This window comes from Phyllobates terribilis, unplaced genomic scaffold (assembly GCF_046119375.1).
Source record: "Phyllobates terribilis strain yellow unplaced genomic scaffold, ASM4611937v1 Scaffold_4__5_contigs__length_816908805, whole genome shotgun sequence".
NCBI classification, from domain to species: Eukaryota; Metazoa; Chordata; class Amphibia; order Anura; family Dendrobatidae; genus Phyllobates; species Phyllobates terribilis.
Window position 1 is genome coordinate 782,722,990 of NW_027362764.1, and position 15,382 is coordinate 782,738,371.

Genomic DNA, 15,382 nt, shown 5'->3' on the forward strand with positions numbered 1-15,382 from the left:
CGGTTTCGCTCTGCTCTACCTTGTCCACCGCACCTGTGGTTTCGCTCTGCTCTGCTTGCTCACTGAACCAGCGGTTTCTTTCTGCTCTGCCTTGTCCACCGCTCCGGCGGTTTCGCTCTGCTCTGTCTTGTCCTCCGCTCCGGCGGTTTCGCTCTGCTCTACCTTGTCCACAGCACCTGTGTTTTCGCTCTGCTCTGCTTGCTCACCGCACCAGCGGTTTCTCTCTGCTCTGCCTTGTCCACCACTCCAGCGGTTTTGCTCTGCTCTACCTTGTCCACCGCACCTGCGGTTTCGCTCTGCTTGCTCACCGCACCAGCGGTTTCTCTCTGCTCTGCCTTGTCCACCGCTCCGGCGGTTTCACTCTGCTCTACCTTGTCCATCGCACCTGCTGTTTCACTCTGCTCTGCTTGCTCACTGCACCAGCGGTTTCTCTCTGCTCTGCCTTGTCCACCGCTCCGGCGGTTTCGCTCTGCTCTGTCTTATCCACCGCTCCGGCAGTTTCGCTCTGCTCTGCCTTGTCCACGGCACCTGCGTTTTCGCTCTGCTCTGCTTGCTCACCGCACCAGCGGTTTCTCTCTGCTCTGCCTTGTCCACCACTCTGGCGGTTTTGCTCTGCTCTACCTTGTCCACCGCACCTGCGGTTTCGCTCTTCTTGCTCACCGCACCAGCGGTTTCGCTCTGCTCCGCCTTGTCCACCGCTCCGGCAGTTTCGCTCTACTCTGCTTGTCTACCGCATCTGCGGCTCTGTTCCTGTATCCCAGTCTGTACTGGTCCCTATCCAGCTTGCGCTCCAACCTGCTAGTATCCACCTGTCTGCACGCCAGCCGTGCCTGCCAGTACCTACCTGTCTGCATACCAGCCGTGCTTGCCAGTACCCACCTGTCTGCATACCAGCCGTGCTTGCCAGTACCCACCTGTCTGCATACCAGCCGTGCTTGCCAGTACCGACCTGTCTGCATACCAGCCGTGCCTGCCAATACCCACCTGTCTGTATGCCAGCCTAACCTGCCTGTTCCTGCATTCCCCGGTGTGGGTCAACAGCCGTGTCCGAGGTCTGACCTGGAGTAGCACCTGGTCCCTCTGCTCGGTTCCTCCCTGGTGCACGGAGTCGAATGAGCCACCCTGCGACCTTGGTCGGATCGGGTTGATATTTAGTTACGCCCCTCCAGGCACTCCTCGGTTCATGGTCCAGTGGGAATACTAATCACGCACACGCCAGTCAGTCCGGGCGTGTGCATAACAACATTAAGTTCTGTTTTTCTATTGTATCAAAAACTTATTTCATGCAATAAAATGCTAATTAATTATGTAAAAATCCTACAATGTAATTTTCTGGATTTTATTTTTATATTTTTCTCACACGTAAACTGACCTACGATAAAAATTACCAACCTCTCCATTCTTTGTAGGCGGGAAAATGTGCAAAATCGGCAGTGGATCAAATACTTATTTTCCCCACTGTATGCCCCTGCCAGGTGATTACTCATGTATGGGGGAGTCAGGAAAGATAGCACTTGGGTAACAGTTATCTTGTGTTTATAGCCAGGTCTGGTGTGAATGATTAATTATTTGCACCTTCAAATATAAACAAAAGCAATAAAAACAAAGTTAAAATGCTAACAAACCTTTTAAAAAATAAAATGTTTTCCAATTAAAAATATCTTTTAACAAAGTGTACATCAATGATATGGCAACATCTATTGGAAAACATAATTTCAAACTAATGTATTTTTCTATTTTTTCACAGTAAACACAGCAAATAAATAAGAAAAATGCCAAAATTGCTATTTTTTTTGTTATACGTAAGTCTCGGAAACAGGCAATAAAAACTGATCAAAAATCATATCTACCCCAAAATAAAAAGTTCATGTCGCCCACTAGAATACAAGCTCCTTCGAAGAAAAAATAAAAATCTTATGGGGAAAAATATATATAAGCTGTTTATGTATGTATATACAGTGGGTACGGAAAGTATTCAGACCCCTTTATATTTTTCACTCTTTGTTTCATTGCAGCCATTTGGTAAATTCTAAAAAGTTCATTTTTTTTCTCAGTAAAGTCCACTCTACACCCCATCTGGACTGAAATAAAACAGAAATGTAGAAATTTTTGCAAATTTTTACAAATTTATTGAAAAAGAAAAACTGAAATATTACATGGTCCTAAGTATTCAGACCCTTTGCTCATATTTAAGTCACATCCTGTCCATTTCCTTGTGATCCTCCTTGAGATGGTTCTACTCCTTCATTGTGTCCAGCTGTGTTTAATTAAACTGATAGGACTTGATTTGGAAAGGCGCACACCTGTCTATATAAGACCTCACAGCTCACAGTGCATGTCAGACCAAATGAGAATCATGAGCTCAAAGGAACTGCCCAAGGAGCTCAGAGACAGAATTGTGGCAAGGCACAGATCTGGCCAAGGTTACAAAAGAATTTCTGCATTACTCAAGGTTCCTAAGAGCACAGTGGAGCTTCTACTCAATTCTGAGCAAAGGGTCTGAATACTTATGACCATGTGACATTTCAGTTTTTCTTTTTTAATAAATTTGCAAAAATTTCTACATTTCTGTTTTTTTCAGTCAAGATGGGGTGCAGAGTGGACATTAATGAGAAAAAAAAGAACTTTTTAGTATTTACCAAATGGCTGCAATGAAACAAAGAGTGAAAAATATAAAGGGGTCTGAATACTTTCCATACCCGCTATATATATATATATATATATATATATATATATACATATATATATATATATATATATATAAATATATATACAGTACAGACCAAAAGTTTGAACACACCTCATTTAAAGATTTTTCTGTATTTTCATGACTATGAAAATTGTACATTCACACTGAAGGCATCAAAACTATGAATTAACACATGTGGAATTATATACTTAACAAAAAAGTGTGAAACAACTGAAAATATGTCTTATATTCTAGGTTCTTCAAAGTAGCCACCTTTTGCTTTGATGACTGCTTTGCACACTCTTGGCATTCTCTTGATGAGCTTCAAGAGGTAGTCACCGGAAATGGTCTTCCAACAATCTTGAAGGAGTTCCCAGAGATGCTTAGCACTTGTTGGCCCTTTTGCCTTCACTCTGCGGTCCAGCTCACCCCAAACCATCTCGATTGGGTTCAGGTCTGGTGACTGTGGAGGCCAGGTCATCTGGCGTAGCCCCCCATCACTCTCCTTCTTGGTCAAATAGCCCTTACACAGCCTGGAGGTGTTTGGGGTCATTGTCCTGTTGAAAAATAAATGATGGTCCAACTAAACGCAAACCGGATGGAATAGCATGCCGCTGCAAGATGCTGTGGTAGCCATGCTGGTTCAGTATGCCTTCAATTTTGAATAAATCCCCAACAGTGTCACCAGCAAAGCACCCACACACCATCACACCTCCTCCTCCATGCTTCACGGTGGGAACCAGGGATGTAGAGTCCATCCGTTCACCTTTTCTGCGTCGCACAAAGACACGGTGGTTGGAACCAAAGATCTCAAATTTGGACTCATCAGAACAAAGCACAGATTTCCACTGGTCTAATGTCCATTCCTTGTGTTCTTTAGCCCAAACAAGTCTCTTCTGCTTGTTGCCTGTCCTTAGCAGTGGTTTCCTAGCAGCTATTTTACCATGAAGGCCTGCTGCACAAAGTCTCCTCTTAACAGTTGTTGTAGAGATGTGTCTGCTGCTAGAACTCTGTGTGGCATTGACCTGGTCTCTAATCTGAGCTGCTGTTAACTTGCGATTTCTGAGGCTGGTGACTCGGATAAACTTATCCTCAGAAGCAGAGGTGACTCTTGGTCTTCCTTTCCTGGGGAGGTCCTCATGTGAGCCAGTTTCTTTGTAGCGCTTGATGGTTTTTGCAACTGCACTTGGGGACACTTTCAAAGTTTTCCCAATTTTTCGCACTGACTGACCTTCATTTCTTAAAGTAATGATGGCCACTCGTTTTTCTTTACTTAGCTGCTTTTTTCTTGCCATAATACAAATTCTAACAGTCTATTCAGTAGGACTATCAGCTGTGTATCCACCAGACTTCTGCACAACACAACTGATGGTCCCAACCCCATTTATAAGGCAAGAAATCCCACTTATTAAACCTGACAGGGCACACCTGTGAAGTGAAAACCATTTCCAGTGACTACCTCTTGAAGCTCATCAAGAGAATGCCAAGAGTGTGCAAAGCAGTCATCAAAGCAAAAGGTGGCTACTGTGAAGAACCTAGAATATAAGACATATTTTCAGTTGTTTCACACTTTTTTGTTAAGTATATAATTCCACATGTGGTAATTCATAGTTTTGATGCCTTCAGTGTGAATGTACAATTTTCATAGTCATGAAAATACAGAAAAATCTTTAAATGAGAAGGTGTGTCCAAACTTTTGGTCTGTACTGTATATATGCATTTAATGGATATACATTGTAATAATATAATTGGCTCAGCTTATCTTTGGATATGTGCTGGCATCAGCATATGACGCGCCCCCTGGGCCAGTGCTGTTAGGGATACCCGGAGCCGGATCAGATGGGGGTTGTAGTCTCCGAGTGGCTGTGACCCGGTCCGTGCCTAGGGTGTCAAACTCATGTGTGGCAGTCCTTATAGATGTTACTAGATGTTCATTTATGTCGACTACGCCACCCGTTGATTTGCGGTCACTACGGCCGCCGCTGCAGCAGGGTCCGCTGAGGCTGGTGGTGTGTGTGCAGCTTTGGGTAGTATAACCCCCAACGGGAGGGGTATAGCCTCAGGGGGTCAGCCGTGGAGGATGGTGGTTGTGAAGGTGCAGCAAAGAGACTCAGAGGCATAAAATGCAGTTCCAGGGTTTTACTTACTGGTGTTGCTCGGGTCACTGTGTACAGCAGTGACCACCCGAGCCGTGCTGCGTCCACCAGGTCCTGGACTCGGTCAACTCCCAGGCAACTCCGGAGTGTGGTCCTGAGCTCCTTTCTGACTTGTTCTCCTCTCCGGCCTTCCCCACCAGGGATCCACCTAAGTCCGGCTCCCTCGGGCCTCCTGTTGGTAAACCCTTGTCTCTGGGTTCCCTGACCCTATTCTTGGTCTGCCTTCCGGGTGGATTTAGTGGGTGGTCGTGGCAGATCCTGCCCACGACCTCCGGTTCCTGGCTAAGGTGTGCTGTAGCCTCTGCCAGCTTGGGATCCGGTACCCTTTTGCTGACCCTTCACCCTTTTGTCCTTATTTTGGGATCTTGGGGTCCCCTCTGCGCCTCTGGGTCTCTCTTCCTTCTCCTCTGCTCTGCTTCTCAGGCTCTCAGACAGACTGTCTGACTGACTGACTGTGGCTGACTGACTGACCCTGATCTAAGATGGTGCCCACCTTATATACTCCCTCTATGTGTGAGCTCAGGTGACCAGCACCCAATGAGCTCCTAGCTTTACCCAGGCTGCTCCCCCTATCTGCCCCTACACTACTGGGATGTTCCACCCCCCTCCCACTCCAGCCAGGAACAGACACTGTCGTACCTGCACATTTCTCTAGTGGGAGTACCATCGGTCTGTTCCCCGGAAATGGGATGTGTGTAGTGCATGCAGCTAACTGAGCTCAGTTCCACACTCCATCCTTACCCGGGAGTGGAATATCACACCTCTGGCTGAGGTGCAATACCCCTGTAGCAGCCGAATCCTCAGGGTGCTACATTCCCCCCTGGTAAATCACAGCACGTCCTCGGGCTGTAAAATATAAACATCCAAAACATACAATTTTTTTTTTCATAAACATAAACATAGAAAACATCATATATATATATCAGCAATAAACTTTTCATATAAATAACATTCTTGTTTCTGGTTCCTCCGGTCACGGTGCAACTTGTGACCGGGTAAAGTGCGACAGTCTCTCTTGGAATAAAACAGTTCCCTATAAAACCGGTAGGGGGCGCTTTAGGAAGCGCAACTATATACAAGGGAAATATGGCCGCTCTCAGTCCTCGGCCAGGTATTAGGGAGGAATGACCGCTCTCAGTCCTCGGTCAGTGGGAATAGGGACACACGGGTTTCAGTTCAATCTGCTGGTCCCAACGGGGACTATATTTTAACTAGAACAGTTCTTATACCCTGACGGGTAACTATGTACAGTCTCTCTCTACCGTACTTCAACGACGGCGTTCTCCTGCTCCTTCTTTAGATTCTTCAGACCCGTCCGGGTCCTCTTGCTCCTCCTCACACCGCAGCTCCTCCTCCGTCAGGCGATGCACATGGAGGGCGTAGGGTCCTTTGGCACACTTGTGCCGGGTGAAGGTGACCTCGTCCCCTACATACAGGTCACGACCTCTGTGTCCCTCCGGCAGATGGCTTTCTACGTCTCTGCGGGTCACAAAGACGTCGCCGGGGGTATGATGGTCTCTAATGAAGCCCCACCCATGCTGCATGTTGAATTTTATCACAGTCCCGGTGGAAGGGGGACCATGAGCTGCACGGGGATTCCTCCTGGTCCGGCTCTTCTGCTCCGCGCTCCTTATCTGTGCTTGCTGTTCCCGGACCCGCCTCTCTCTCCGCTCCCTCTCGAAGACCTCGAGCTGCTGCCGGCAGCACTCTGCACGCTCCGCTGCGGCCGCCCGAGTCTCCTGAGTGAACCCCATGAGGTCTTCTCCAGTGGGGTCCCACTCGAACTGTGCCTCCTCCAGCGGGGGCGAGGTCCTCTTTACGGGCTTCGGAGCCGGAATCAGGGGCTCGCACATGGGCCTTGCTCTCTGGAGTTCCAGCTGAATGTACTCCTGGGGCCATATGAAGGGCTGCCCATCCGGGCACGTATGCTGGGCAAATAGATTTTCACCCAGGTGCGGCACTCTAGATGTTGAGGGCGCGTTGATGGTAGCGGCGCCCGGGTTAACCAGGCCTTGCGACCAGGCCTGGGGCATCTTAAAGGCAAAGGGCACCGTAAGAACGGCGGCGCCCTGGGTTATTCGGCCCTGCGACCAGGCTGGTAGCTCCGCGGAGGTAGGGGGCGCTGTTGGAATGGCGGCGCCCGGGTGTACTAGGCCTTGCGACCAGGCCGGTGGTATTTCCTGCTTGGCCACGCTCGAGGTCGAGGCGTGTGACATCACAGGGGTCGCGGCCGCGGCTTCCGGTTGAGGCCTAGTCGGCGGCGGTGACGATGCAGCGACGGGCACGGCAGGGGGAACTTCGGGCTCTGCGACGGGGAGCTGGGGCAGGTTTACGGCTTCTGGGCACGGGATGCTGTCGTCCCCATTACCTGCCTTCATCTCTTCGGCTCCCTCCGCGGCGCCGTCTCCGGCCGTCGTCCCTCCTTCGCCGTCCTCAGAGGTGGACTTGCTCCCCGCTGCGGGTGGCATGCTTCGCTGGCGGGCTCCGGCTTGCTGGGCCATCTCTCGGCTCCACTCCGCCAACGTCTCTCGCTGCACCCGGGCCATCCTCCGTGCGAGGCCCTCCAACGCGGTCTGTGCACACTCCCGGTCTCGGGGGAGCCGTGTTAGGATCTCCAGCAGGCCTTCTGGAGTGGCGACCTGCAACAGGCTCCTGACCACTGGGTCGGTGCTGCCTGACTCTCCCTCCATCTCCGGGTAGGCTTTCTCTGGACTCCTCTCCAGACTTCTTGTCTCCGGGTGCGCTCTCTCCAGACTCCTCCAGGCGACACCCATCTTTGCTCTCTTGTTCTGTCTCCGCCCACATCGAGGGTGGTCCCGGGGCAACTTTGTGATTGTCAGTTCCAGGGGCAGTTCTCTCACGCTGATGGACACTTCCAGCATCACAGTCTCTGTTGGTGGGCGCGGTTTCCGCTTTTGGCGCCATTCTTCGACCTGGCCCACGATGGGAGGTGGCCTTTTGCCACCCTCTGGCACGCCCATAATGGCGTCCGCTCTTCCAAGGCGGGAAATCTTCGGAAATGGCGGGAATCGTCTCCCAGTGGCGGGAAACTCCATGGATGGCGGGAAAAAGCTGCAAATGGCGGACAACCGGCGGGAAACGACCTGTGATGGGGTCCGTTGGCGGGGACCCTCCGGAACCGGCGGGAGACTTCTTTTTAAGGTAACGATGAACTTTTCTTCAGGCACGCAGTACCCGGTTGTTGCGGGCACGTTATCCTGCCGACTACGCCAAAGTTGACGCGCCCCCTGGGCCAGTGCTGTTAGGGATACCCGGAGCCGGATCAGATGGGGGTTGTAGTCTCCGAGTGGCTGTGACCCGGTCCGTGCCCAGGGTGTCAAACTCAGTGTGTGGCAGTCCTTATAGATGTTACTAGATGTTCTTTTATGTCGACTACGCCACCCGTTGATTTGCGGTCACTACGGCCGCCGCTGCAGCAGGGTCCGCTGAGGCTGGTGTTGTGTGTGCAGCTTTGGGTAGTATAACCCCCAACGGGAGGGGTATAGCCTCAGGGGGTCAGCCGTGGAGGATGGTGGTTGTGAAGGTGCAGCAAAGAGACTCAGAGGCATAAAATGCAGTTCCAGGGTTTTACTTACTGGTGTTGCTCGGGTCACTGTGTACAGCAGTGACCACCCGAGCCGTGCTGCGTCCACCAGGTCCTGGACTCGGTCAACTCCCAGGCAACTCCGGAGTGTGGTCCTGAGCTCCTTTCTGACTTGTCCTCCTCTCCGGCCTTCCCCACCAGGGATCCACCTAAGTCCGGCTCCCTCGGGCCTCCTGTTGGTAAACCCTTGTCTCTGGGTTCCCTGACCCTATTCTTGGTCTGCCTTCCGGGTGGATTTAGTGGGTGGTCGTGGCAGATCCTGCCCACGACCTCCGGTTCCTGGCTAAGGTGTGCTGTAGCCTCTGCCAGCTTGGGATCCGGTACCCTTTTGCCGACCCTTCACCCTTTTGTCCTTATTTTGGGATCTTGGGGTCCCCTCTGCGCCTCTGGGTCTCTCTTCCTTCTCCTCTGCTCTGCTTCTCAGGCTCTCAGACAGACTGTCTGACTGACTGACTGTGGCTGACTGACTGACCCTGATCTAAGATGGTGCCCACCTTATATACTCCCTCTATGTGTGAGCTCAGGTGACCAGCACCCAATGAGCTCCTAGCTTTACCCAGGCTGCTCCCCCTATCTGCCCCTACACTACTGGGATGTTCCACCCCCCTCCCACTCCAGCCAGGAACAGACACTGTCGTACCTGCACATTTCTCTAGTGGGAGTACCATCGGTCTGTTCCCCGGAAATGGGATGTATGTAGTGCATGCAGCCTACTGAGCTCAGTTCCACACTCCATCCTTACCCGGGAGTGGAATACCACACCTCTGGCTGAGGTGCAATACCCCTGTAGCAGCCGAATCCTCAGGGTGCTACACATACATACATCCCATTGGCTAAAGTTAATATCATCTACACCCACCTGAAGATTGTAGGTGTGACTCTCACTACTTTCACTATCATATATGTTATATATATATATATATAGTGGGTGTGGAAAGTATTCAGACCCCTTTAAATTTTTCACTCTGTTTCATTGCAGCCATTTGGTAAATACTAAAAAGTTCATTTTTTTCTCATTAAAGTACACCCTGCAACCCCATCAGAAATTTTTGCAAATTTATTAAAAAAGAAAAACTGAAATATCACATGGTCATAAGTATTCAGACCCTTTGCTCAGTATTGAGTAGAAGCGCCACTGTGCTCTTAGGAACCTTGAGTAATGCAGAAATTCTTTTGTAACCTTGGCCAGATCTGTGCCTTGCCACAATTCTGTCTCTGAGCTCCTTGGGCAGTTCCTTTGAGCTCATGATTCTCTCTTTGTACTGTATATATATATATATATATATATATATATATATATATATATATATATATATATATGGAATCTCCATAACTGTACAGGGTCACAGAGTAAACTTAACATCAGACAATGACCAAGGTAAGAATAAGTAATTTCAGAATTACTGTTTTTTATTCTGTTTTCTTCTTAAAAGATAATAAGTTTTTCAATACATGATATGTAACTCATAATGGTGGCAGTAAAAAAAATACCGTACAACTCATTCGGCATAAAAAGGCCTTCATATGCAGACGAGGGCTCAGAGATTTCTTTTTTGGGGAGGATTTGGAGGATTTCAGACTCACCTACTTCTGGGCTTATCACCGTCGTCTTGCACACACTGTTGGCGGCGGTGCAGTTCTTCGTGTCCGTACACTCTGAGCTGAATGCTCCATCCGGGCAGTAATAACACATTATACATCCACCTTAAAAATATAAAAGGCATGGAAATTAAAAAAAATAAAATAAAATAAAATAAGGATAACTTCCTTCCTAATAATATTTGCGGATCAGATAGAAAAAAAAAAAGTACCCAAGAACCATAAAATATAAAAATAAGCAAAACTTTATATTGAATACAGAAAAGGATAAAAAAAAATCCACAAACACAAAGAGATTAAAAAGATAACAGTGGGAAACCACAATAGGACGGCACATAGTACAGAAAATGCATAAGGTAAATGCTACAATATAACCATAGCTAGGAACAAATGGTCACATAGAAATCTAATCTGGTAAATTAGTGACCTGCAAGACCACCTGCTAAGCCAGCGCATAGTCAAGGCTAAGTAATAAAAAGCATATACAGTACCTATTGTGGGTGAGAGCGCTGCCAGCCCCTATGCGCGTTTCGCGTAAACCTTCATCAGGGGGTGGCATAACACCAAAGGAAGTAGGTATTTAAATATTCAAGAGATCAATCATAGCGGAGAACACATAGCAAGGTCTGGTGTTAGACCAATCAAATCGCTTAATACAACTATACGGTGTATTGATACCACCGGGACTACATATGTAGATGAGTACTTAGTTGCCTGGTTTGGGGAGGATACTAGCTCAGATGACATGCTCATAGTATACACACTACATGAATGTAGTGAATGTGGATAGTCTCACCACGATATAAATGTATCCTATAGGAACATACAGCTATACGGAATAAAGAATAAAATGACAATAAACCAACAAGACTGATACAATGTAAGTCCAAAAGGGAGTATGTAGTTCTTCATATTTGGGGAAAAGACTTGTACAGTCCATTTAGTATGCTTTGCTTATTAGATCACAAATTACATCAAGGCTTTTCATCAAGAGTCCAGAGCTGCATTCACAATTCAACACTTACAAAATATGTTATACTTCACATCAAGAGCTGCATTCATAATTCTGCCATTTAATCACTCATTATAGTCTAGTCACACTTAGAACTGCAAATACAATTTAGCAATTTCATCACGTATTGTATTACTTTCAATCAGTGGCGTACCACCTTTGGCAGTAGGCCATGAGCCTGCTATGGGGCCCGTGAGCCGGGGGGCTTGGTACCAGTGCCGGCACCTGTCCCCCCTTCCTGTCATCACATGTTCAACTGTATCGGCATCCTGTTTGCCAATATAGTTGAAACCAAACCAATGATGGTGCTTGCCATCATTCTTCCTCTGCGTCTGACGTCTCAGCGCGATAACGTCACTTCAGGGCGTCCTCTGTGCTGAGATGTGCCGGCGCTTCAGAACGCTCGCTGCAGAGACCGTAGCAGCAGGGGAACGAGGAGGAGAGGTGAGTATTTTTTTTAAATTAGTGAATACATTGTGGTGGCCATAATACTGTATGGAGGACTAAGGGGTGTACATTATACTGTATGGACTATGGGGAGTGCATTATACTATATGGAGGACTATGGGGTGTGCATTATACTATATGGAGGACTATGGGGTGTGCATTATTGTCACGCCAGTTGTGGGAAAGACTTAGTGCAACACAGAGGGAAAAGAGAAAGGGAGCCCAGACACTAGGGAAAGGGGAGATGTGGAGACCTCCTAGTCTGGTCTAGCATCAATCTGTCTCAACTACCGTCCCTATATTGCCTCCTCAGCAATCGCCGCACACGTGCCTCGCCCTACTCTCCCTGGCATATGGCTACGGCTAGGGATGGAAGGAGATGAGCACTAGTCAACCTCCACTAAACTCTATAGACAACAAGGGTGGACAAAACAGGGGAAATGGCTTAGCTTTAGATGAACTCTAAATAAGCACACGGCCTCAAGCTCCAGAGAGGACGAAGTACTGCTCCTCCTAAGCTTCACAAGAAGAAATGGATATAGGCGGCGACTCCCTCTCCGATACACCAGGTATATATACAACCAGGCCAGAGAGCTAATTAGCAAGAGAGAGGTAGCCGTTCAGTCCTAAAGACAGCCTCCTATCTAAGCAGCTGTCTGCAATGCCAAACATAGAGATCTCCTTCAACCCACTGCAGGGCGACTGTCTGTCACCTCTGACATACCTGTGACCATACACCCTCCTCCACGAGTGGCCTCCGGACACGCAGGACCGGGTTTCTCAGGAAAAGAGGTGTGGAATGAGCGAACCAATTTGGGAGCGTTCACCTCTGACGCTGAAACCCACGTCCTCTCCTCCGGACCATAGCCTTTACAGTGCACCAAGTATTGTAGAGAATAATGTTGGAGGCGAGAATCTACAATCCAGATTACCATCAACCATTACTGGGGGCGGCGGTAGAGGTGAGGGCTCAAGAGGTTCCACATACCTTTTGAGTAAGGACCTATGGAACACAGTCCCCTTAAGGGCCTGAGGAAGTTCAAGATGAAACGCTTCTGGGTTAATGATGGCGGTTATTTTATACGGACCAATAAACCTCGGTCCCAGCTTCCAAGAAGGAACTTTCAATCTTATATTCCTGGCAGATAACCACACAAAGTCATTCACATTCAGGTCCGGACCTGGCAAGAGTTTTCTGTCAGCCATACGTTTATACCTGTCTCCCATGGTCTTTAAATTACACAGAACACCCTGCCATACCGAGGAGAGCGAAGAAGCAAACCGTTCCTCCTCAGGAACTCCTGAAGCTCCTCCCCCACTGAAGGTACCAAACTGTGGATGATAACCATATGCACCGAAGAACGGTGACCTGCCAGTGGATTCTTGATGATTATTGATGGAAAATTCTGCCAGCGGTAAGTAGGATGCCCAATCCTCCTGATTTTTGGAGACGAAACACCTGAGGTATGTCTCCAAGTTCTGATTGACACGCTCGGTCTGACCATTCGACTGAGGGTGGAAGGCAGAGGAAAAGGACAGCTGCGAAGATGCCTCCTGCCCTGCACCTGTCGTTGCACACTCTCAACTAGCACCATCAGCAAGCACGTCCTTGTCCCAGCGCAGCGTTCCGTTGTCCATACCCCAGTCCTTGGAACGCAAGCGCAAATACGCAGCCAACGCCCCACAGGCCACACTACTAAATTCCCACATTTTGCGACTGCTTGTGCTCTAAATGTTGCCTTTTAGGCTTGAGAAGACTGAAGCATTCCACAACCTGATGGCGGCGGCCGTCCCTCGGTACTCGGTCCCCAGCTGTCACTCTTTCTCTCTGTGTGCCGTCCATGCATTACATAAGCATGTGTCCCACAACATTAGCCGTGCCGTCAATAATGCAGTTACTGGGAAAGTCCACCTAACCACGGACACATGGACAAGTGCTTGTGGGCAGGGATGGTACATCTTGCTGACGGCACACTGGGTTAACATAGTGGAAGCCGGGACCCAGTTGGTCCTTGGGACAGAACACATCCTTCCGATGCCGAAGATTGTGGGTCCTAGGTCAATCAGGGTTGCCCCCACCGTCTACAGCTCCTGCACCTCATCCTCCTCAGCCTCCTCCTCCTCTTAAGCCTCCATCTCCGAAATTACCACATCAGTCACAAGCTGGAAGCACTGCAGCACTGCCTCGGCAAAGCGACAACAGGCTGTGCTGAAGCTTATATGCTTAGGTGACAAACCGCACAATGCTGAAGAGTTGTGGACAGCTCTGAAACAACAGGAATATCTGTGGCTGACACCGCTGAACCTACAGCCAGGCATGGTCGTGTGTGACAATGGCCGGAACGTAGTGGCGGCTCTGAGGCTGCAGATGTTGAGAAGGATTTGTGAGCTGAAGAGGGCAGTTGTTGACTAGCAGCTTCAACAAGGCCGTCGATATTCAGTTCAGACTCCACACATAAGACCTTACCCTTGAAGAAGGTGCTGTGAGCATCGAAACGTGCATAGGCGCATAAAAACGAGCGGTGCAACATACAGAGAATGTATTCACTGTTATTACATTATCATCTGCATGTTTGTTGAGGTGGGACTTGTGATTTGTTTCCTGGGTCACGGGTGGAATCTCAGCATTGTAACTTTTATATATTAAGTTAACATTTAATTTGAGTATGGGAATACTTTAATCCCATGCATGATTCCACTTATGACTCTGCAAAGTAATCACATACAAATAGACCTGTTATTTGTGTCCCCTTTCCCCAATGTGACCTGCACTGCACTTATTGTGAGCCTATATCTGGACCTATGTTCTATTACCTTTGAGGAATTTTTCTCTTGTGCTGTTGCTAATAAGCACAGCTCTTTTAATGGTATTCATGTATGTCTAGTGCTTAATAAAATTATGTTTATATCACCGAATGTTAGCAGTGAAACATAAACTCAAATCCAGTGTCTTTTTTGGGAGGTGTATTCCCATGCACCTTTTCACACCCACACATGGGTATACGCTTCCTGATTTTGGCTATTTGCTCTTGTCCTCCTCCTCCTCCTCCTCATCCTCCACCACGATATCACCAGGGTGACCGTGGTCCGTGATGCAACACCCACATAATTTTTTTTAAAGGGTGTTTATGATGCCCGTAAAAAATTTTTTTTATACAGTATGTTCATATATACCTCCCAGGGGTAAATGTTTGTCAGCCCATACACTTAGTGCATGGGCATTACAAGTATAGGAGGCTCGCTCCTTTCTAATGGGAACATTTTTTATGAGGCCCTCCTCCACGTCTCTTCCAAGGTGCATTGAAGTCCCTCATAATTTTTTGCAGCCCTTGCATTCACTGCATGGGCCAACACTATGGGAGACCCACTTCCTAATAATGGGAACATTGTTTTCAGGAGGCCCTGCTCTACGTTTCTTCCAAGGGGCATTGGAGTAGGTCCAAATTTTTGGCAACACTTGCATTCACTGCATAGGCAAACAGTATGGAAGACCCACTTCCTAATGATGGGAACATTGTTTTCAGGAGGCCATCTATGTCTCTTCCAAGGGGTATTGGGGTGCCTCCAAATTTTGGGCAGACCTGCCACTCACTGCTAACGCAGTAACAGTATAGGAGACCCACTCTTTAGTAATGGGAACAACAAAGCATTGCCAGCTGATGGCTCTCTAAGAATAGCAAGGGCCGACAGCTGGCCCTTTAGCAATAGTAAAGGCCGCCTGATGGCCCTATAAAAATAGGCTTTGTGACATTCAGAGTCCCTCCTTCATAAATGAAACAGGATGTGTCTGATGATGTGTCACAGACCACATGGCCAGATAAGGTTGTAAAATGTTAAAATGACATTTCCTGGTGAATGCATTTGTCACGGTTGAA

At 48.3% G+C, this 15,382-nt stretch overlaps 1 protein-coding gene across 1 annotated transcript in view; it reads right to left on the bottom strand.

Moving 5' to 3' along the window:
* LOC141266069 (secreted Ly-6/uPAR-related protein 1-like) overlaps nt 1–15,382 on the bottom strand; it is a 58,002-nt gene that overhangs the window by 10,507 nt on the left and 32,113 nt on the right. The window contains exon 2 of the mRNA XM_073679946.1: nt 10,034–10,153. Coding sequence (XP_073536047.1) covers nt 10,034–10,153 — 120 coding nt within the window. The remainder of the gene's footprint in view (nt 1–10,033; nt 10,154–15,382) is intronic.